Raw genomic sequence first — 23805 nt, forward strand, 5'->3', positions numbered from 1 at the left:
TGAAATCTCAGGTTTTCTTGCGCCTTCTGCACGCAGTTCCTGCAGCGTTTGACGTGGCAGAAAGCAACATGGCAGGACGGCCTTTCACTTTCATTTGCCTGCAAAAATGAGAAATAACATTTGATCCCTTGATTGTTTCAGGGGCAGTTTTTGTAAACGGAAAAGAGATGACAAACCAACTGCCTGCCGTCACTTCTGGATCGACTGTGACGTTTGACATGGAAGTTGTGCAGCTGGGGCCTCCCAGCACCGAGGGGGGAAGCTTCAAGCTGAGAGTAACCATCAGCTCTAACAACAGGGAAGTGGTCTTTGACTGGGTGCTGGATCAGTGCTGCGTCTCTCTGTACTTTGGATGTTCCTTTTCATACCCAGGCTGGAAAGTGCTGGTGTTTTAACAGCTCAGGAGAGTGAAGATTCTCGCTGTAATGCGTGGTGTCACAGCCTGGGCTTCCAGCCGTTTTATATCAATCTTTCTACTACTTGAACTCCACTATATTGTACTCCTGCTGGATTCATTTCAAAAAATAATTGTGAAACAGTGGATTTGTTACTCTGGAAAAGGTCGAACAGGCAGTTACGTAGACAATTGAAAGCAAGTTAAAAAAGCAAGACTTTTTTTTTTTTCCTCCAGACTTGACTTTTTTTTTAATCAGTATTTCATTGTACTCTAGGCTCAGGGTACGCTTATTGTATGAAATTAACTTTGCTTAATGCTGCTGTTCTGTGAAATAAGCCTGTTCTCTTTTAGGGAGTTGGAGGTAATGGACCAAAGTTGTATTTATGCCACTCCTGAAAAGAGCAGAGCATTTAGAGCAGCGATGCTCTGCTACGCTTCCTTGTATGCAATGCTGCCGTCAGAATAAGGACAGACAGCAGGTCCTGCAGGCCACAGCAGCTTCTTCTATGCACGGTACTGTTCACTCCTCCAGAACAAGGATGTCTGAGCCATGGTGTTTGTTCAGATATGGAGCTAATCTGTTCAACGTCTCACTCATGTGCCTTATTTCCAGGTATTTCTGCATTGTTTTCTGTACTGTCACTTGGAACGTGGTTTCTAGAGTAGTTCCACAGTGATGCTTACAGCCCCAGCTCAATGCTGACACTTGTCACATGCACCAACACCTACAGGAGGACAGTTACCTTATCTGGTCTGAATGTCTTTCCTGGTTATACTTTGTAGCCTAATCCGAGCAAATCTTGGAGATTTGGTACTTTTGTTTGACAGGTAGATGGAAGGAAGCTGTGATTCTTCACATAGCCCTGCGCAGTGCAGAGGCCACTTCCTTTCTGTTGCACTGAGCAGCTGTTCCCACGTGTGGGATTCCCACAAGTGCACAAACTGTGTGCTCAGCTGCTCCAGGCAGGCTGGGGCTGCAGGCAGAGCCCACGGCACAGACTGAACCTGGGGCAGGCAGGGCAGAGCAGATGGCGCCAAATCTCTCTGTAGTAGAGATACAGGATTAATTGAAACTGTGCATAAAATTACCAGTATTCCCCAGAAGTATCAAATAAGATTTATAACGATGAGCTTGTCAAACAGGTTATTTGGTCAAAAGATGGAATTGTGATACTGCTGGATTCAAGGAGTATTTTTAAATAATGCTCATCAAGGACCTTAAAGCAGACTTTCTTACCTCAGGTATGTGAGATTAGTAATATATATATTTTTAATAACACCTAGACAATCATTCTGCCCTTTTTGTTCAGTTTCAACATGCCATATTACCCCTAATGCTGGCATAAATGGATTGGAATGGCATCCCCCCATTTGCACCCTCAGTACAAAAAGATCAGCTGTCCTGCCTGTATTTTTCTGCTAACATCTGTGAAAGGGAACTGCAGAAAAGGAGAATGGTGGCCGGTAATACAGCTTAGAAAAACCATGGGTTGATTCAGATAGATGGAAAGTGGAAGTGGATTGGATTTTACTATTAAGCGTGGAAGAGTGGACACCTGCAGGTAAGACTGATCTGTGCAAGCAAGGAAAAGCCCGCTGTATTGTCCACTTCTCGAGCAAAACTATTTCAGTGTTAGGGAGTAGAAAGATACTTGCATATGCTGTACTTCCAGTATTCCTTTTACCTAGCGTGAAGAATGTTGCTAACAGTGCTGCGTCCCATCTGCCATCTCCAATATTGTTCTTTTGCTGTAGCCACAAAGGTTGAGCAGAGGTTCCAGCTGAGTCAGTGCTGCTCAGAGGCTGGCGGTGCTGCAGTCGCAGTCAGTCGTGCTCCGGTGGGACGATTCAGTAACTTTACCTGTAAGAGTCCAGGGGTCAGGTACAAATTCCAAGTCAGTACTGTGAAAACTAAAATAGCAGATGCCTGCACTTGTGAGGAGCCAGCAGCTCAGGTACCTCCCACCTGCTTTTTGAGGGTCTGGTCAGACTTGATGTTGCTGCTGTTTACCAGCACTGCGGGACATAAAAATCGAGTTCAGGTACTTCCAGAGATGGAATGCTTCGTTTGTTCAGAGCATAGTTAGCAAGCAGCTGAAGATAACTGTGAAGGGCTGTCCCAGGACGCGCTGCCCCAGGACATCCCTACTGCTCCCCTTGAGAGCTGAGGATGGCAAGACACAATATTTGTTGTGACCTGGGTTTTTAGCTCCTCGTGACCAGGGCGGCATCCCTGGTGGACTTCTAACTCAGAGGAAGACTAGCTGCCCAGTGAGTATTAGGTACTGCTCAGCCACCTCCTAGAAGCTGTACGCTTAAACCTGGGAAGGGTGAAGAATCCCAGGGCTAGAGAGCTGAGTAATTACATAACAAGGTATCCCAAGAACCAGAAGAGGCTTGGATTAAAAACGTTGAAATTCCGTTCTTCCTCAGCAGAGTTCAGCTAGGTGGAGGACTGGGCCCTTCCTTCACAGCTTTGTCACCTCCAGCTACCGGAGCCTTGCAAGAGAGAGCAAACTGCTTGGGAAGTCCTGCAAGCGTTTTTGAAGCTCGTACGTTCACTTACCTCAACTAAGATGTTTGTGTCGAGTGAAATTTGAATTTTTTTAAATAAAGTTTTATCCCACAGCCGCGTTTGTAAGTTGTGATTGGGGCATAACTGGGCACGGCTGAGCTCCTCTGATGAGCACAAATGCATTCTGGAGCACTGCAGCTCCCTTGAAGAGCTTCTTCGTTTCTCTCACTTTCATCTTCAGTTCCTGCAAAGTCCCACACAAGTTGTGCAGTTTGTGTACTTGCGTGTAAAACTTACATCTATAGCGATAGCTCTTGCAAACAAAGTTTCTTCCTTATTTTTTTTTGCTTACCAAAGCATTTCTGTCACATTCTCAATATTCTATCACAGCTTATTTGTCTGTTTTACTGTTGGCATCTTTTGTCAGATTCATTAATATAGATTCTGGCTCCTGTTACTAAGCAAGCAGCAGTACATCAAGAGAAGTCCCTGCTGAACAGAGTTCTTATTCCCCTAGTTCTGCTTTACCTGCAGCTTGCTCCATTTCTTTGGTGTCTTTTGAAGGCAACACACCTAACTCATGAAACCAGTAAGTAAGGAAGCTGACAGCAGAGAGCTCCCATAAATACAGTATTGGTATGAAGGAACCTACTTGAGGTGCTCTGCCTGAAGAGCACAGCTTCAGACCTTCATCAGCAAACTCAGGACAGCAGATACCACAGCCTTGGAAGGAGAGGCTTACCTTCACCCAAAGCTCTTCTCATGGCCTTGCAAGCATGGGAGAGCAGATCTACGAGGAGCTGGGCCAGCAGGAAGGCCTTCATTCCAGCACTCAGCAATGGCACCAAACTGCTCTGTGAACACCGAACAAGATCATCAAATTGTCCTCACAGATCAGCTCCCACATTGGCAGAGGTAAGCTGCTCGTTTGGAGCAGGTTACGTGTTTTAGTTCTAAGTGACTCCCCGAGGTTGTAATCGGCACAGTTCAAATTGTGCCTGCTTCATCCCAGAAAGCAAATCTCTTCCTCCCATCACAACCCCCTGCTTTTCAAGGGCTGATAGGGAAACTGTGCTTACGGTGCTCAAGGTTAACAGTATACATTCACCTAACAATTTTGGCTAGAGTATCTAATACACTGCATTCAATATGAAAGTAAAGTGGGTGGTTGCAACTTGGGGTTCAGAGACCGGCTGTGTTAAAATAAGCACCAGAAAACGTACCAGAAATCTGCCATCAGCACACGAAGCTCAGTTAGAACAACGGTTCCAGAGGGCCGCAGAACCAATAGCGCCGAATCCAGCGGTCACAGCCTGCATCTGAAAATCCCATTCACTTTTAACACAGAAAAAGGGTTTCAGCGTCTGCTCTTCAGCCCCTGCTACTGCAGTGAGCACTGCAACTCACTGCTTAATTCTACAGCAGGGAGAGAACAGGGCCTCTGCAATAGGAGATGCACTGTTTGAAACTGCTAACGATTAAACGCAAGTCAAGATCTGCTTGAAACAACTGCTTGCACGTGAAGAAACAAAACCCGACTGCTCTTATTTTCCTAGCAGAAAACCGAGCCATCGCTTCACGCGTGCAATTGAAGTGCTCACAAGAGCTGCAGGGCAGGAACTCGTGGAGGCCCCTCGCACACAGAGCAGACAGCAGCCGGCCGAGTTGCAGGTGAGCGCAGCGGAGTCGCAGGGCGCTGCTGGGCCTTTCTGCATGCACACAAAGGAGCAGACAACCAGCGTGGCACGTTTTATATTACTGAACTTTATGTACAAAAGCCGATTTCAAATAAAACATTTAATGTAAAAACAATGGTTCATTTAAACAACTGAACTTGGTTTGTTTTTGCTTTTTTTTTTTCTTAAACATCTATTGTACCATTCAAATTGTTTAAACCAGCTTACACGGCATCTTCAAAATCTCTCAAAGGTACATATAGAAAAGGCATCTTTATAAATAGAAAACAAAGGGATTTTTTCAGCTTTTATTATAAATTGACATGACATACAAAGTTTACTGGACAGAAGTAATTTCATTACTGTTTTTTGGGGGATCACCAACTTTTTGTGCAAACAATGCTAGCCTTCTTTTAAGCATTAAGAGCATAACTGCTTAAGAAATGACATAAGCAATAATTCTAAACTACATCTCCCCTAAAATAATCTATTCTTTTTTTACATATGTGCACAGCTTTAGCAAATTAAAGCCAGAGAGAAATGCTTGATGTACTTATCCAGAGGCATAATTAGAGCTCGCTAAAACCCAGAGTGCTGGCAAATTCAAGAAGTTTGTAATGAAAGCTGCAGTTTCCCTCTTTCCTATTTTGTACACAAAATCAGTGACTAAGAACTTAATACTGGATGACAAATCACATCCACACCATTAGTTAAATAGTCTCACAGTTAAACACATCTTAAAGGACCATCAAAATCAGTATTTACATTTTATAAATTTCTGAAGACACCATTAGAAAGCTTATATACCCCTTAAACAAATAGGGAACTGCATCTCATGGTGATGGAATGAAATAAAAAATTAAAAATACCTGTATTTACAGCAGCATTGTTCCTTTATAAATAAAGAATATGAAAAATGCAATATTTTAAGGATAATAAAAAATTGAGGTGATGTCACTCAACCACAGTGCTTGCTGGAATAAACCCTTCGGTGCTGATACTGTACCAGTAGTGAAACCACTTTCCATTGGAAAAAATCTGTAAACGTATGCATAAAATGTGTTAACAGCAGTGCAAAACTGCTCAAATATAGTTTAGTCAGCATCTTAGCATCTGTATTGAATACAATACATCACAGAATACTTGCATAAGAAGTGCAACACATTTTCTGGTCCAATTTTACAGTGCATTTTTCCCTCAAGAGTGGCATCTCAAAAGCCAAAGCCAAACCACGGCCCGGCCCCGCAGGCTGCGCTCACACAGCAGCAGGCTGAGCTGCAGGCTGTCAGCGCGGCACCCTGCGACGCGCGGCCCAGGAGCTCTGCGTCCGGTCGCGGGGCTGTGGAAATGCGTACTAAAACTAGAAAAGGAGCTAAGGTTCAAGTTTTCAATGGTACACTGTGTGATCAACGCATCAGAATTATCCATAAACCAAACTGCCGGTAACCTCAAAAAGCCAAGGAGGAACTTCACTGTGTCTGCAACGTGAAAAGCCAACATCGTTCCAAACAGGCACACGACAAAGGAAGTGCTAAGGTCGCCAACTTCTACGCTGAGTGTAACGTGAGTCTGTCATTGCCATCACTGCATAAATGATTTCAAACGCAAGGATCCAGGCTAAACTTTAAATAGCGAGACCTTATTTTCACCAAAAGCTAACTGGAGAATTCCTAAATAAGAGAAGCAGAAACTGTATCCCAAACCCCTTTTCCCCAGCGTTTCACAACTTCATGGTAGGAAAAACAGCCAGATACAGATGCAAAAATCTTAATATAAAAACTGTTTTACATATATTTAAATTATGTAAATTCCATAAAGTTCTTAAGACACTAATTACTAAAATTACAAAAAGATTTTCATATTGCTCTTCATGCTCAAACTCTTAGAATATTGTCATTACATCACCAAAACCGATATACATGTAGTACTTGCATAAGTAACTGAATAGAAACCCTGTTAAAACGAAATCCTTGTTGAAATCATTTATTTCCATCCAGCAGTGCCTGTTTGGAATCTGCATTTTTTTGTGTGTAATTCTTTATAGAGCTCATGCACCCTAGAATGTCACTTCAATGCTGTCCGTTGAATGGAATTTCGCTTCTGACTTCAGAGCTTTTGTTTCTTGCTCTGTTTTGTGACACCTGAGATGCTATCCATTTCTGAAATCCTCTCTCTCATGTTATTTTCACTGTATCCGTTTGCTGTCCCACTCTGCTCCTCAGAACATTCCTCATCCATTGGGGAGGTCGATTCTCCTTTCTCTAACTTCTGCTGCATCTCTCGGAGCCTGGCAACAGCTTTGTCTATTGACATTATGCTGATGAGGTTAAAGTCATGCATGCTGACCAGGTGTAGCATAAAGTTTCGACACAAGTTCTTCTTAATTATTTTCTGTCCGTAATTTTCAACAAACAGCATACAGGCATGATTCATTTGATTGTCAGCAATAAACCTGCCAAATCAGAAACCAACTGTTACAGCAGAATATTTTCAAAACCAAGATGATACACGGACGAACCGAGCTGCAGGATGACTGCTCAGACTTGGATGCAGTAGCATTATTTGCAACTTCCTTGTTTTCAAAGCTGCAGCACTACGAGGCACAAGAACCTACTTTTAAACTGAACAGGCAGCTTCCCACCAAACTGGCCTTTACCAATCCCTTTCTATGCACAGAATTTATAGTGCTTAGCAAAAGAGTCAACCAAACACGTAACCTTGTTGTATCAAAATTAAGCTTACAGTAACATACCCGTGCTTCATAACATGAAGATTCCATAATTTCATCACTTCTTTCTCTCCTTCATTAACATCAGAGAACTCTTCAATTTGCTGGAAAGATAAAAGAGCGAGAAGAAGGACAGAAGGAAAACGTGAGAACTGCATGTAAGCTACGAGCAGTGACAGCACGCCTACAATTAACGCGTCACCCACGCGTCAGAGAAGTGACTGAAAATTGGAGCACTGCAGTCAGAAAGGTCAGAACGTTGGATCACAGACTGCCATCAATCATTTCCAGATCTTATACACACTGCTGCATTCCAGTGGCAGCACCATCTCTGTGAAGGAACACAGCCACACGCTGCACAAAGCTTGCTAGGACTCACAGGAACTGAGCTAGCACTGCAACCGAAGACAAGAAAATACAGACTTTTTTACATCACTACTGGCAGAGCAACACAATTTTGTTGACTCCCCAAGTGAACGCATAATTTTCACAACGGATGCCCAATTTGTTCCCTAAAGCAACCGCAGAGCATCACTTAAAAACCACAATCCACCAAAAACAGCTGTGAAATAATTACAGTAATGGTTTTCTCTCGTAGCCATTCAGGGTCCTTTTCATCCTCACTGTCTACTTCCATTTCTTGTGGACGGAGAGGTAAACATGTGTCACTGTGGAAATACAAGCGATTGTGCCCACTGCTGTACGTTCGCTGCTGTTCTACTTCTCCATCTTCAGATTCCAGAAATTCAGACATACTTGCTTTCGTACGCTTTGGCCTGGCAGAATGAGAAACATTCACTGCTTTCAACCATTCAATCAAACATGCAAATACTATTTATGGCAGTTGATTAATACAAATTATTCTTCTAAGCTCCAGCTTGCAAAACTAACAGTGTAATATCCCCCATTAAAAGAAAAAACAAGCCTACCCATAACCCCTCTCCCCAAAAAACTGCACTAACTTTTGGGGAAGACAAGGACAAGGCTGTTAAAAAAAAATAAATTACCTCACGATGACATAAATGCCTCGACAGATGTAAAATCAGAGATAAAGACACCATTCCTCAACAACATTTTATTTAATCAGGAACAGCTGTACTTTAACGCCAGAGCAACGTATCACTGCTCACACACAGCTGGATTTGCAGATCTCAGCCACACGCTGCATTGCACGAGTCTGAACAGACATGCTTTCCAATCTCCCTACCTGCATACGAGTATGTGTGTGATAGGAGTTCTTTTGACCGGCCCATTGCGACTGAAGGCAAACCCAGGCTGGCGGTGGATGTCCTGCGGGTTCCCCGCGTACGAGCCGTCGTAGCACTCGTTGATGGACACGTCGATGCGAGCGCCTTTCGGGTGGTACTGAAACAGAGCACAGCCCGCTCAGCAGCACGCCACAGGTCTAAACAAGCGACCTTCCCAGTTCCCAGTACCTTAAACAACGCCCTGTCAGTACGCTGACGTCGCTCTAGATCCCCTTTACACCACCCAAATTATGTTTAACTTCCAGAAACAAATGACATAAAGCTTCCTTGCTCTGCACTGTCTTACTGTTCCGCATGAATACACTCAGAATACATCAAAGTACTAAATTAAGGACAACAGTACTACAAGCTTGCTTAACAAGAAACCTAGAAACCAGAACATTCCTAACTAGCTAAGGAGCTAAGATTTGGAGTAATTTTCTGAGCAGGGGAGTGGGCCCACAAAACTACTACATGCATACATAACAAAAAGAAAACAGAATTTATCTTCAGGATCACATTGGTAGGACTTCACCAGCATGACTAAATTTAATACTTAAAATGCCTTCTTAAAGCTTCTAGAGACTTCCAACCAAATGCAGAAGTCATTGCTTTTTACAACAGAAAAAGAATATGCTAATGCAGAAGAGGCACCTGCTGTAAGAACACAGCAGGTTTGTTTCTCACATGAAAGGTCAACATTCAGATAATTTCATGTTAAGTCAAGTCAAAGGAAGCTGCAGCAAATTTGTAGGTATAGTCCTCCAACTTAATTAGTTAGCAATGAAGTTACTGCATCATATAATCCACAACAAACTGTACAGCGTTTCAAACCATTAAACTACCACAGTGCTACTTACAACATAATTAAAGATAAATCTGCTGTGACAAAGCTTAAGGTGTTTGAGCAAACTGTACAGTTTCCGGCAGTTCAGCGTGCACCACGGGCAATGCAAGTCATCTCGGGCTTCAGTCTGCTGTCTGGTGTTGTTGTTATAAAGGAACTGATGCAAACAAAGAAAAAACAGTGTTAGCATCAAATGAACTTCATTCATCAACCTTCCAACCGGAAAACAAAGCTGGACTTCATTTCAGAAAACCTCTACAGTAAGTTTTTGGGAATACCAGATCAGCTCACTTTACTGAGGATTCCCTTCCTCCATATGGAGACCACCACTCCCTCCCAGATGTCCAATTTGGAACATGTCAGACATGGCCCCAAGAAGACTGATTTTTCTAAAACACTTCCTGAATAGAAACATGTGGACTGGGTCCTCCTGTCTGAATCTGGGACCTCATAGGGCATCCGTTAAGGCAGCAAAAGAGAGTGTTCTACAGCCACAATTGAACCTTTCACCCAACTCAGATGTGAACGTTACAGTCCCTCACAATATTTACACTCCTCCCCACCACCACCCCTCTTATTTCAATACCTGGTAAAATATTCGCAACTTTTGTCGAGGTTCATTTAAAACATCTCTCTCTTTTCTTGTCTGAAGGTCTGCTGGCAAGGATTCTTTCACAGCTGAAAAAAAAAACCCCACACTTATAAACACACATCTCAGTTTAGGGTAAAGAGGAAAAGATGGAAGTCCCACGCAGGGTTCCCTGCTGGGAAGGGATCGAAGCACTCTGAACTTCGATGCAAGTAGCTCACATCAGCAGAAAGCCTTGGTGCTTAGTTTCTTTTACAAATCTACAGGTAAAACCACCACTTCCAAAATTATCTTCAGAGAACTCAAGAACAGCTGGGTAAAAATTTCCTTTCTCCTGTTAGACAGAATTCTTTAGCTGTAGATGCCTTTGATGTCTTTTTTCCATTGGTCTGCCTTGGAAACGCACTGAAGTATGATGACAGCACTGGATTCAGACACCCTTGGGAAAGATGCACCAGGATCCTCTCTTCTACTTATCAGAACCTCTGATTGACACGAGTTTCCTACCATTTCCACTCCTTTCTTGGCAGTGACTGAAAGCAGCTCAAGTACCCTCCAATGCTGTGCTTTGCAACGCTGTGCTTTTCATACTACTGTATATTCCCACAGTAAGAGTCTGCCGTACTATTTTGGAAGGCAACACTGACTTTACCAACTTACTGGAATACTCAGCTTCTCTGATGCTAAAAATGCTGGTTCTAACAGTGCATGAATAATGCAGCCATGCCACATCCCTATTCCTCCTGATTATTACATAGTAAACCAGTACACACCTTCTATTGCTGGTCAGCAGTCACTTCCTTTCACAAGTCTAAGCCACAAACCTGCCTAACAGATCACACAGTAGAAATTCTAAAACACAAGGAAATAGAAAACAGAGCAGAACAACTCCGACAGTGAAAGTTCAAGTACTTTCCTGCTTCTGTTGCCTTTCTCCTATCAGAAATTACTTCACAGTCACATGTTTTAAGTGTCAGCCATTTATCTATAAGGAATTACGAAAAAGTTTAAGTCTCTGCCATCCCTCGCTCAGATAAAATACTCAATTCAGAAGGCAGAAATCTGCCTTTAATATTCTTGTACAAAGAAACCTTGAAAAACAGAAGTGCTAAGAGATGATTCTTCAGCACCAGGACTGAAGTTTGCTTACCTATAGTCTGAGTGGGTTTAACAGAATTGGGTTTGTTCTCTTGAGGCAGGCTTTCAGAATTCCGTGTTGCCAGAGGCTTGGCTATAGGAGCTGTAGACTTATCATTTGTGTCTCCTGTCCAACGAAGAGTAAACTGAAGTGTGGGTCCCTGAGAAAATGTTTCAAACGGGGGCAACCTCTGATGGAAAAAAAAAAGAAGCAAAGACAAAACTCCCTTAGAATTAGTGTCTCTTAAGACCAGACAATGTGCGTGTTTTCCTAAGACAAATGTATAAATCATTGAAAAAAATAGTTCTAACATCTGCTTTTTAATGATCTAGCTTTCCTAAACCAGGAGTTCAATTTGAACTTGTTCCCACACGTCCTGAAACAGAGGTACTGTTGCTTGTTCAGCCTATTTCATTTTCAGAGCAACAGCCACTGCACTTGGAATTATTTTTCAGCTTTATGCAGAACATTTAAAGTGAGGACAAGTCTTTCAGCTACTAGAACAACCCATACCTTCCCATCAAGTATTGTTTCCCATGTTGCTCTTTTCTTACTGATGGGACACTCTTCCATTTCCTGCATGGCCACTTCATATTCTCCATCCAGCAGCTGCAATCGTCTGCCAATGAGAAGCATGTCTCGTGAGTAATAAAACTAATTTTTAATTGTGTTGTTTGCTTATGAAAATGTAAAATACACATCACAATAACTAATTTGCCATGAAACTAAATGCATTTTTTCAGGCAAATTTAAATGTGTGCTTCGAAATCTACAGATAGCAAGACTAAGATCTGATTGTATCTCCTGCATAGAAACGCAGTAAGAGACAGCCAACGAATTAAAGAACAAGTTTAGTATTAAAGAAATCTCTAATAATTAACAGAAGCAATATTTCCTTGGAATTATTACCTGTTTTTATCAAATACAGTCATCTGTGCTACAAATGTCTTTTCTCCATCTTCACGATTAGAAGAATTCCTTTTCCTTCTAGCTGGAAGCTCCTCATTGACATCTGCACACAACAACACAGCACTCAATTACTACCAAGGCACAAACATGAATAGCAGAACAGCTTCTACACAGTTATACTGGCTTCTGCACACAACAGAATGACACAGTATTTAATGAACAGCTAAATGTCAATGGGAAGAGCACTTAGCAGCACAGCAATCATATTTTAGACACATTTGTGCATATTTACAGCCCAGCCACATTAGCCTGTTAGTATAAAGAAACTTGGAGTTTGCCTTCCTCCTTTTTAGTTAAAAAACAGTAAGACAAGAAAGTTTGCATCCCATATGCAATTTTCGAAGCTGCAACGTGTGACAGAACACCTTGATAAGATTTAAAAAGTAACACATTCTGAGGAAGTATTTGTTGGATAATCATTTCATTCTGATGAGAGCATCCACAGCTGAGTCAGCAGTGACCAGTGTTAATGCAGGCCTAAAATCAGATCCAGAGACCACATTACATTATTCCCTATCAGCACTGTCTAACAACTTCACCATCACACAAATCAATACAAATTGCTGCTAAATTTACACACAGTTTCCAGCTAAAAACTACAGTTCAGCCCTATGTGGAAAAGACTGAAAACAAGTGCAAGTCAGTTCAGTCACTCTTCTATTACTGCCTCCCCCAAGTAGGACCTACATTAACCTACATCTGATCACGACAACTACAAGATAAACCTCATAAATTAATATTTGAAGACTGAATTTACCAATGTTTTCGTTAGTCTCGCCATTAATCAGTCCATTAAAATCTCTTCTTCCTGGGCGAGTTACTCTGAATAACAATGAGTAAGACTTCACCATGTGGCTGTTGCTTGGTTCAAACTCATTGCTGGAAACTGCAAGTGATGGGAAGTTGCCTGGTTTGATTTGACTGAGGTCTGGGTTTAAAGGCACCTGCTTTTTACCTGTAGGAACCTGTCTTATTGGACAACTGACATCCTGCAGGAAAACAAGAAAGCCAAGGTTTAGATTTTTAGAATACAAAATTAATTGACATTAATTGTTACAAATTATGATTTATGGATTGTGCTGTCATCTTTTTGAAAATAAGCCTTGTAACAGGGGTAAACAAGAGCAGAAGGAGAATGCCAGGTTTTAAATGAAAAATACACTTCCAAGTGTGCATAAAACTGGCAACTTTTAGCAACAGCCATCTTTCTCTAAGTGATTAAATTAATGAGACGTTCTGAAAAAACTGCAGAACAGTCATTAATGCTAATTTAATTCTGTTTACTTAGAGAAATGAAATGTTTTGGTTATATATACATTCTAAGGGCTTCCTGTCTTCTCCTTCCAATATTACAAAGTGCACTTATGTGCTATCAGGGAGATAAAGACCCACTTGCCTAGGATTTATTATATTCAGTATCTCTCAGATAGATCATGGAACACTGTGAAATATTGGCAAAACAAGGCAAGATGGTCTAAGCATGAAATCTGCAACAAAACATACTTCAAAATGTTAACTCTTAAAACCACGCTGAAACAGTTCAATATTCTTAGGGAAAATATACAGTTCTCACTGTGACTTTTCCCTTTTGGGTTAAAAATTATGGTGTGCATTACCGAGCCACCCATAGCTGTGAGGGTGATCTGTCAGCTGGTGTGAAACATAGCTAAAGCAGAAAAAGAAGGGATGAAAACTCTGTATGATTCATAGTAGCTAAAATCTCCAATTACTGAGATGGTCAGTGCATAAACGTGGGTACAGAAAAAGCAGAGAAAGACCTGAAGACTTACAATGAGTGAAATTCAACGAAAATAAGGTGGGATGCCTTTGTAAAACTTCCACTTATTTCTCAGTAAACAGAGAAAAAAAAAGATTTATGTATTGGCTTCTGAAGAAGCCTCAATTCAGTCAGCAGAAAACAATTCTTATTGATGAGTAGGTAAACACTAAATCAATCTCAACAGAAACATAATTTCACTATTAGCTTCTTGTGTGGCAAAGGTAATGAGACATTCCAGAATCACAACCACGCTTTGCTCTGCTGCACGTTAACAGTTTGCCAAGCCACTCCTACCTTTCGTTTCTTGTGGCAGACTTTCACAAGCAGTACTTCCAGGGTTACAGAATTTTGTTCATTCTCTGAGTTTTGTGATGGCTTATCTAAAGAGAAGAAAGTATTTTAAGCTCTGAAAAAGTAAGAGAGCTGTTCAGTGAAGTACATCAATGTACTTTTGAGCCATAGCTACACTCAGGCACAAAGACTCCAGTTGATTCTAAGTGTCAATTCTTCCCATATTCATTCCAAATTCCCACTTTAGAACATATCCTACCTAATAACTATTTACAGATTAAAAACATCTTTAGCATCTAATAGCACACTTACTCTCGGTTTCCTTTGAAAATAATTCTAACTTTTGTCACAAATCACAACCAGAAAAAAAAAAATACAAGCTTCATTTCTGGAATCAGAGTCACGGAGATGAGTGTGAAGACGACCCCCGAAACAGCAAACTGCATGTGAACAACCAGGTGCTAAGGGGAAAACCTGAACGAGTTTCATGCGCTCCAGTTGAGAATTCTGGTAGCTGATGTGGAGTTGCCAGCAGTTTTATGAAAAAATGGATTTGTTTTCAATTTTAAACACAAGATACATTGGAAAGCTTTTCTTAGAAAACACAAATTCAGAATAAAAAAGCCTCTGTACTCTCTTGAAAGAATTTCCAACGTATCTTTCTATCCAGATAAACGAGTGTATGAGTTGTGAGCTTCCTTAATTTACACACTTTCTATATTTCCTATTTGCTGCAGTGCACACTGTGTGTATTAGCAATGGTCAATGGACAAGCACTGGACACGCTCCTGCTACATGCAGTCCTCTCTTGAAATGCAAGTTTGGAATGAAAGTTAACAATACAGAAACCAACAAATCCAGTAATGTATCAAAATTCTCCTATAGCCTGCATCTCTGTAGGGCTATCCAGTATAAGAGCAGTGAGAAAGGCAAGGCCTGTCAGCACTACAGAACAGCTACTGACCCTGTGTCAGGTTTAACGCCATGGAGTTTCCAAATGTGATCTTTCTGGAATGAAAGACTGGAAGCAGCTTTTACACCCAAGGAGCAATATGCAACTCAGAATATTTACAAATGAAAAAAAAACCAACAGAAATACCACTTAATTTTAATGTACAAACAGGTAATATTTTTCAGGGAAGTAAAAAGACAGGGAATTTACCAATGCCTACAGAGCATAAAGCATGTAACTTCTGCTTTCGTTATGGGAACGGAACCCTTCATTCTGGTCAGGGAAGTCCAATATTCTGATTTTGAGAGGTAATGCCTTACGTGCATGAAAGACAATAAAATGATTGTAAGTCACTGGTAAATGATTGCAGTCACTCTCAGTCTCTGACACGACTTTGCCTGATTTCTAGGCTCTACCTGATACGATTTGCTCTCACATTTGTGCCTTGGGGGAAAAAAAGAGAACAACAAAACCAGAGCACTGAATCTGCTGACCAGTTCCAGTTCTGGAGCTTTCTTGGTGGTAGGCTGTGTTTTTTTAACGATACTTCAACAACACAGTTCCATAAAATCATTTTCTTCAGGAACTCTTTCCTCAAGGTCTATTTCAAGGTTGAATGGATGATGGCAAAGTCACTGTTTTGTCTAAAAACCTGGAGGGCTTATCTGCTTAACAATACAGACACACTAAAACATATTCAAAGCTCACACTGAAGTCCTGTAACTAGTGGGACAGATAGAGAATAAATAAGTTAAAATCTGCATCTAAGCAGCAGAGATTGTAACACATCATTTAAATATTCCTCTCAGTGACCTACATGAATTTCAAACTTGTACACGTTAATGGTGCAATGAGTGAAGCAAACATACCATTCTTATGGAAGAAACCAGTAAACGTAAGTTGCAAATGAGCAGACAAGCTAAGAGAAAGAGAAAGGATATGTTAGAACAAGAAGAATTTTTCCACACAGCAGCCCCCACTCACTGTTTCAGCTCTAACCATAATAATGGAGTCCTTTCCTTTAACTGCTTTGAAAAACTGCTTGGAAACAGCACCCATTAAGTTGCAGTGAATGCAAAGCTATAGACCAGCCTTCTCTTTAAAGACTAACTCTATTTTATGACTTGACAGTGAGTAAAACGGAGGAAAGGCAGGGGTTTAAAAGGATGCTGTGTGAAGACATGAGATGCTGCCACCACAGGCACGTGGGTGCTCCCCAGGCATCTGTCAGCACAGGTCAGTTTAATGGAAACTGCCTAGAAACAATTTGTTTTTTTTTCCCCACACAACTACAAACACAGGCTTAAGAAGGGCATGTATACAGTTGTATAAACCCTCAACATTACAACCAGCACACATCACTCAACTCAACATTTTGGAATCTATGCTTCAATAGCAGAGTTTGTTCTACCAACTACTCTATCACCTTAATTTTGTCAGCCAAAAAGCCTTTCAACTCAGGCCCACAAACACAAACATGTATACATATATGCACAACATTACCTGTGAGATTCTTGTTCTCCCTTCATTTTCTCTACTTTTGATAACATATCATCTACTTTGAACGTTTTCCTGTAGAGAAACAGGAAGAGAAGAGTTTGAGCATAGTCACTTTCCCCACAATATTTAAAAAGCTGTATTCAGTCTGAACTTTGACTTGATTATTTATCAAGAACTATACATGTAATTTTAGCCTTCCATTTACAAAGAACCCATTTTTGGAAATTTTCAGCTGTACATTATGCACATACATTATAGGAATACCACCATAATACAGCTTTTCAAGCAGTAGAAACATAGCACAAATAATTAATTAGACCTTTGACAAGTAATATGGCTGCTCATAGGAAGTGCCTTTGAACTGGCTATGGATGTGTCTAATGGCATCCCAGCTTAGCTCAAACAAATCCTCCTGCTTTAGTGACACTTAACACAATCAGAAGTGTTCAAGTAAACTCTCTCCAGTCACTGCTATTTTCATCTTGATCAAATCATGAAAATCATTTAAAATCCTATCTGAGCAAAATAGAAACCTAATGAGAGAAGATTTTTCCTCCACAAAGTTGCATTAAGTAGACACACACACAAAGCACACTGAATTTTGAACCTACTTATGGAGCTCACTCGCAGGAAACGCGGGGGCAAATCATGACAGAATGTTGTAGAGAAGAACCACCTCAGATCATTTCAACATCAGTCTGTCTGTGCTTCTGTATTCAGCCTGTTTGCTACATATGCACCATTTAATAGCCATAGTTAAATGAAGTTCACACACGAACATCAGTTACTCCATAGTTTCTGGAATAATCTTTCCATTTCTCTTTATGGGATGTGTGGAGCCAAAGGCCAACAGAAAGCACAAAGCCAGTGAGGGCATCCTTCCTTCACATCTTACACCAAGAACTGCTCCAGCCTGCATGTAATACTTGCAAGCACTAAGAATTCAAAAAGAAGAATGACGCATTTCCAAATGTCAAAGTCAAGGTGGGCAAAATAAAAGACATCAGAAAATCTTTCAGAAAAAGAGTAAAAATGGCAAAGAAACACAGCAAAACCCATTAAATCAAATTTGCTGTATTCGAAGGTAACTTCTAAGAGCAGAAGGAAGTACAGTGTAACTGTTTTCATGCATGAATAAAGAACACAGTCACTTCAGAGACAAAACTGAGCTTAGAGCAGCCCTTAACACCTCGGGTTTGTAAGGCAGCATTTACTTGCGGTAAGAATGTGTTCATTTTACACATTCCTCTCACCACCCACTCTCACTCCTATCCAGTGTAGCAATAATTAACAAAGTATTAGAAGTCGCATCCCAGTAGCATGCCAATAAATAAAAACTCCATTATCAAAATGCTGTATGGAAAGCATTTGTTCCACCTACATCATTTGGTAGAATACGAAAGTAACACTGACCCACAGGCCAACAGCCCATTTCAATCTTCCATTAGGCACCACTTTACCAAAGCACACAGCCCAAGCTGTGCTCATTAGCTACTGCCTATCAGCATCTCCTTATACTTGAGGCATCCTGGCTGTTCCAAATACCAGTCTCCATATTAAACATCTACCAAGAGCAATGGAAAATTCCTTGGTAAAAATACAGTTGTAGTTCCTTACTTCCCACTGATAAACTTTGGGATTTTTCTCAGATTATTGTAGGGCTGGTTATAAGAGATGTGGAGTGATAATTATCATTGAAAGAGTTAATTTGCATCAAGTTTGGTGATAACTTTTTTACATACAACATTGTTGATCAAAATGGCCATCAAAACAACGGCCAGGAATTTAAGAATGGCTAAATTACTGTCTTAGAGGGAAAATAAATAAATAGGCCTATATTGTAAAGGTTAATGTAAACAGACCAAGAATGATGAGCTCCAGAAGATACTTCTTTGCAACCAGAACTCTCCCAACGTTTTTACCGTACTGAAGCAAGGTACATTAATCTTCCCAAACAAGCCGCAGTAAAATCTTCCACTCTAGTTTGGGTATTTTCCCTCTTCTAAAACCTCTTAATGATTGAAATGGCTGCTAATCTGCCAATTATGAATCAAAACCCAACCTAAAATCACACTTCAGGAACAGGGTGCCATGGGCACTAAAATAACTCAGTATGTTTCAGAGACTAACTTAGAAAACTAAGCTGTTTGTGCTGCTGAAATTGAACTGGAATTTGGAGCAGTGGACAACACAACGTAATGCACAGTATCACTTGTTTCCCAGCAACGACAGCAAACACTCACAGAAACAGAGTAAGATTCAGGTAAAAGATCACATGCATATCAATCAACTATAAATTAAAATAAGTACTAAGCAAGAACAATTTCCTGTTGCACAATTCTAGTTTAAGGAAAAAAAAACAACAGACATAAGAGCCACCTGAACACTTTCTCATTCCAATTTGGCTCTGCCCTACTTTAAAAGATGCAAACAATCCACTTTGGTAACTTCTGTAAGAAAAAGCAGCAACTTCAAGAAGCAACTCTGATCAAAAGATAAGATGCAAGCAGTGTCCTGAAGCTGCACGTTATTGATGCGATTGTAATAAAACAGCAGGAACATTAAATTAAGCCCAAGTGACCTAAGGATGCTAAGTATAGCCTCTTTAAGTTGATTTAAATGTCACAAATTCTATTGCTCAACGGATCATTCAAAAGTTACCTTGCTTAGACACAAATACAGCATAAAGCAGAATTGTCTGCAAAATCTGATTGCTGCAATTTCTTGTGTTCATTATCAACTATTTCTGTCCCACAGCAACTGGTACACAGTGAGAACTTCCCTATTAAAACACGACCTGTTCAAGCTACAGAAATAATCCCAAATGTAGCAAAGGAATTTCTGTGAGAGGAAAAAACTGAAGGGACTTTGCAGTTCTACAAACAACACACACCAACACATGTACTTCTCATGCTGCAATACTTATGTCTTTTAGGCTACTGACATGCAGCTCTAACACTCATTGGACATTAGCAACGATTTGGCAATGCCAAAACCAAAGCCCATTGCTCAGACAGGTGCAGTTCAAAGCAACCTTTTTAAAGTTCTGGATGGATCTTTTGTGAAATGCTACAAATTAACCTCATTCGTTTTTCACCTGGTTAAAACAGTTACAGGAAAGAGCAGTGGTTTCTTCAAATCCTAAATAACAAAAGGGACATAAGGGGATTTTGTTTTTTTGGTTCTTTCGATTTTATTTTTTTTAATTTATTTTCTTTTTTTAAAAAGCTCACCGTTTAAATATTCATGATTAAGCATCACTGATTTCTTAAGCCCAGATGATAAAAAGCTTTTAGTTAATTTATTTACTTTTAAGAAATTCAGTCCCAAAACAAAGCAGACATGGATAATTTCGATGAGGATTCTGCAGTCACAACGCAGTCCTCCCCACAGCAGAAATCACAGCTATAAGAATCACACGTGCTTCACAAGGCAGAAAAACTCGTTGGCTTTAGAAATAACTGCAAAGCGATCATCAAATTTTTTGGAGTTAACATTCAGGATTACTTTTCAAAACAGTTGTTTTACCTTTTGATATTTGTTCGGGAGTTTCTGTGGGACATGTAAGTAAGAGTTCTGTGCAAAAATATCGGCTGCGGGAAAAGAAATGAGAAAGGTTAAATGCTTTATTAGCTTGCCACAAGTCCAAAGTAAAAGTGATAAAAACCCGATTACTCACTGCTATGAGATTCCGGGTCCGTAGAAATCTGTATATCTGTGTTGGTTCTGAGAAAAAGAAACAGGTATTATCCACCATGCCTTAAACCTCTACTACAACAGCCTTTAACGATGCGACAGTATCCCACTTAACACATTATTTGTTCTTAACGATGATCACACAAGTGGCAGTTTAAGCACTGCATCACCATGTCTAAATAACTCCGAGTAAACAAGTCATTATTCTACCTACTGTAAAACACAAAGTGCCTCCTTGTTTAAGCTACCAGAAACCCTTAGCAACGACTCATGCAACTACGACTGCTCCTTCTCTGCAGAACTCGCTTCTTACAGACTTTACATCATAGGAAGGCAGAAAGAAGGACCCAAACAGAGCAATTTGTTGCTGAAGAGGTAAGTTTTCTTTGCCGAGTTAATGATCATGTCTCATTTTTCATCCTGGCCAATGCACTGAGGTCACTCGCACAAGGTACCAAAACAAGAGCAGGGAGTGACCACTGACAGTGATGCATTACAGACCGTTTAAACGAAGAAATTAACTTCAAAAACCTTAAATACGAATTGAGCCAGAAAAATGTTGGTTCTAGTAAAGCAGTTACTGTTCCAGAGTGACTGATGGGTAAACAGAGCTGTACTCCACACTGACGTGACAGTGCAGCACCATCTAAAACAGACCTAACAACCGAAGTTCAGAAGAGCAACACTTGCTTACAGAAAAGGAAACCTACGGTTAAGTTTTAACCAATTAAGTTAGATCGGGATGAAAAGGTTTGCATCAGGTTATATCTTAAGAATTTAAACTAAATTGAAAAGTACTCATTTTAGAATGAAATGGAAGTCACCTTCATTAGGTAACGTCAGCAGGAAGCGTGGAAGCGACTTGTAAAACAAATGGAGAGCAGGAGGCAGAGAGCAGCAAATGCCTGCATGCCTGTGCTAAGGCTGCTAGCAATGCAACTGCTTCCCATGTAACAGAACCAAACAAACATAGATATATACATAAACAGTATCTCACTCTTCAACTACTGCCAAGGTCTTATTTTTAATCACTGAAAACCTGGTTTTGATTTACAGAATTTTGATATTAGAAGTGAAAAAGGCGAGCATCATGTGATCCTCATCCATTTTTAGATATGTTTGAGCCTCATTTCTACATACGTGAACATAAGACCCCAAACAACCAATCATTAGAGAGGTGCATTATTATTGAGAAGGAAATCGTACAACAATCTCAGTATTTTAGAAGTCCAATGAAAACCAGTAGAATTGGATTTAAAGCAAAGTAGAAACTAACATCATCATGACATTTGTATTTTGCAAGATAGTAAAACCTTTAAATGGAAAGAACAGAAAGGAACCATCCGCTTCAGCTGAAAGTGAAAACACTGAGCAGCCACAGCTTTGAAAGAAGCACCTTAATTTAGTTCTTAGTCTCCAAAAAAATTGGTAATATCATTTAGAAAGGTACAAAAACATCAAATTGCATTCATGACAATGTGTGTTAATTAAAAGACAGCGTGCTGCTGCTTCAACTTCTGCCTTCCAACCAGGAAAAGTCCATGCCACGCTTCTCACCCTGCTAGCCGACATGTGTTTCAGAAGTCCATACTTCTCAGCAAAAGCCTAAAATAAATCTTTATCTTTTTCCAGCACGTGACCTCGCAAAGGGACAAAAACACTCAACCCAAATGTGATTCAATGCCACGTCTGTCAGGATTTCTTAACCCACAATTTACTTCCTGCAGGTTCTCCACGATATCCACCGCACAGCATTAACCCACTGCGACACAGCCCGGCCCCACCTGCACCGCTCCTTTCTCTGCTGACAGATGGGGGAGAAAAGTGACATCGTCCCCCAAACCTCTGACACAGCTCACACCTCCCGCCTGCAGCCCGACCTATTTGCAGCACGGCACTCATCGATCATACAGCTCCTTTACTAAGAGTGAGGTTGAAAGGATGCGGCGTGAGGAAGGCTTTGATACAACACCAGAATCTCCAGCGCCTTATCAAACGCTGTCACCGTCTGTAGCAAGCGAGTGCGGGCGGTGACAGCACCGATCCCAGAACCTCATCACGCATTTAGTGGGACACTGAAAACTTCCTTCCGCTCCTGCCCCGGGAATCACGCAGCACACCGCACGCTTATTGCCGCTCTAAGCTTTTCAATCAGATTGCCGTAAATAACTTTCCGGTGCTTCCAAGGGGAATCCTCCTCCTCCTCCTCTCTCCCACTGCTGCCGCAGGGTGATGCCCGGCTCCCGAAGGTCGATTTCTAACACGCGATCCCGATCGGGGGACAGCGGTTACCAGACAAAGAGACGCCCCGTTCAGCGGCACGGCGCACCATCCGTCGCCCCGCGCCCGTTCGGAGGCCCGCGAAGCCCCGGGGGGCACCGGCCCCGCTCAGCCCCCGCCGCCCCGAGCGGAGGAAGCCCGGCAGCCGCACCGGCCCCAAGTTCTCGGCCCCGTCGCTCGGCTCCCGGCCCCGCGCTTCCGCCCGAGCCCCGCCGGGCCCCCCGCCTCCCCCGGCAGAGCCCCCCTCCCTCCCCCAAGCGTGTTTACCCCCGGAAGCCCCTCAGCCCTCCCCTCCTCCTCCTCCTCCTCCTCCTCCCGCCCTTTCTGCCGCGGCCCCGGCCCCGCTCCCGCCCCCGGCCCGGTGCTCACTCTCGAAGGCCTGAAGAAAGAGCTCGTGGTCGGCCTGGATCTGCTCCATCTTCGGCTTCTTCACGGGGGGCAGCGCGGCCGTCGTCGCCGCCGCCGCCGAGGAGGCCGAGGAACCGCCCGAGTAACCGCTTCCTCCGCCGCTGCCGCCTCCTCCCGCCGCCCCACCGGATTTACCGGCCGGAGCCGCCGCCGCGGCGGAGCCCACGAACCCTCCGCCTCCGCTGCCGCCGCCGCCGCCACCACCAGCAGCAGCAGCAGCAGCACCACCACCGCTGCCGCCGCCGCCGCCGCCGCCGCCGCCACCTCCTCCTCCTCCTCCTCCTCCTCCTCCTCCTCCGCCGCCGCCGCCTCCACCTCCTCCTCCGGCCGCGCAGCCGGCAGAGCCCGAGCTGGGCCCCGCGCCTCCACCGTGCTTCTGAGGAGCCATGGGCCCGGCCCCGAGAGCACCCCGGCGGGACGGAGACCGAGCGGGGAGGGAGGGAGGGGGCGGCCGGGGCGGGTGGGCGAGGAGGGGGGAGGGGAAGCGCCGAGCTCCAACTCCTCTAAGTCTCCTCCGCTCCGCTCTCCTCAGCGCTACGACCAGCCGAACCCGACGACCACGACGCGCCCGCCTCCGCCACTCTCCCATTGGCTCCGAAGATGGCGCCGCAGCGCCCAATTGGCCGGCGCCGGGCCCGCCCCCGCGTGACGCACGGATGGTTCTGGAAGAGTTTGGTTGGTCGGTGCGGCTCGCCGCTTGGCGCTTCTCCCCTCCCCCTCCTTTGAACTGAATTCGCGGGAAAGGGCCGCTCGCCCTCCGGCGCGGGGCACGCTGGGTAAAGCGGGCCGCCT

General features: G+C 42.6%; 2 protein-coding genes across 2 annotated transcripts in view; one reads left to right on the forward strand and one right to left on the reverse strand.

Moving 5' to 3' along the window:
• CRLF3 (cytokine receptor like factor 3) overlaps nucleotides 1–3025 on the forward strand; it is a 13426-nt gene extending 10401 nt beyond the window's left edge. Inside the window, exon 9 of the mRNA XM_052688273.1 lies at nucleotides 142–3025. Coding sequence (XP_052544233.1) covers nucleotides 142–395 — 254 coding nt within the window. The 3' untranslated portion in view covers nucleotides 396–3025. The remainder of the gene's footprint in view (nucleotides 1–141) is intronic.
• A 1856-nt stretch (nucleotides 3026–4881) lies between these two features.
• SUZ12 (SUZ12 polycomb repressive complex 2 subunit) lies at nucleotides 4882–23416 on the reverse strand. Its single transcript, XM_052688364.1, has 16 exons — nucleotides 22975–23416; nucleotides 20309–20355; nucleotides 20158–20222; nucleotides 16633–16701; nucleotides 15999–16048; nucleotides 14181–14266; nucleotides 12864–13095; nucleotides 12047–12149; nucleotides 11651–11756; nucleotides 11150–11327; nucleotides 9997–10088; nucleotides 9424–9567; nucleotides 8524–8681; nucleotides 7894–8092; nucleotides 7341–7420; nucleotides 4882–7040 (listed from the first exon to the last, which is right to left on the reverse strand). The coding sequence occupies exons 1-16, from the start codon at nucleotides 23399–23401 to the stop codon at nucleotides 6695–6697; spliced, it is 2382 nt and encodes a 793-aa protein (XP_052544324.1). The 5' UTR covers nucleotides 23402–23416; the 3' UTR covers nucleotides 4882–6694.
• Nucleotides 23417–23805: the final 389 nt, after the last annotated feature.

This window comes from Tympanuchus pallidicinctus, unplaced genomic scaffold, assembly GCF_026119805.1.
Source record: "Tympanuchus pallidicinctus isolate F22 unplaced genomic scaffold, pur_lepc_1.0 scaffold23, whole genome shotgun sequence".
Classification (NCBI taxonomy): domain Eukaryota; kingdom Metazoa; phylum Chordata; class Aves; order Galliformes; family Phasianidae; genus Tympanuchus; species Tympanuchus pallidicinctus.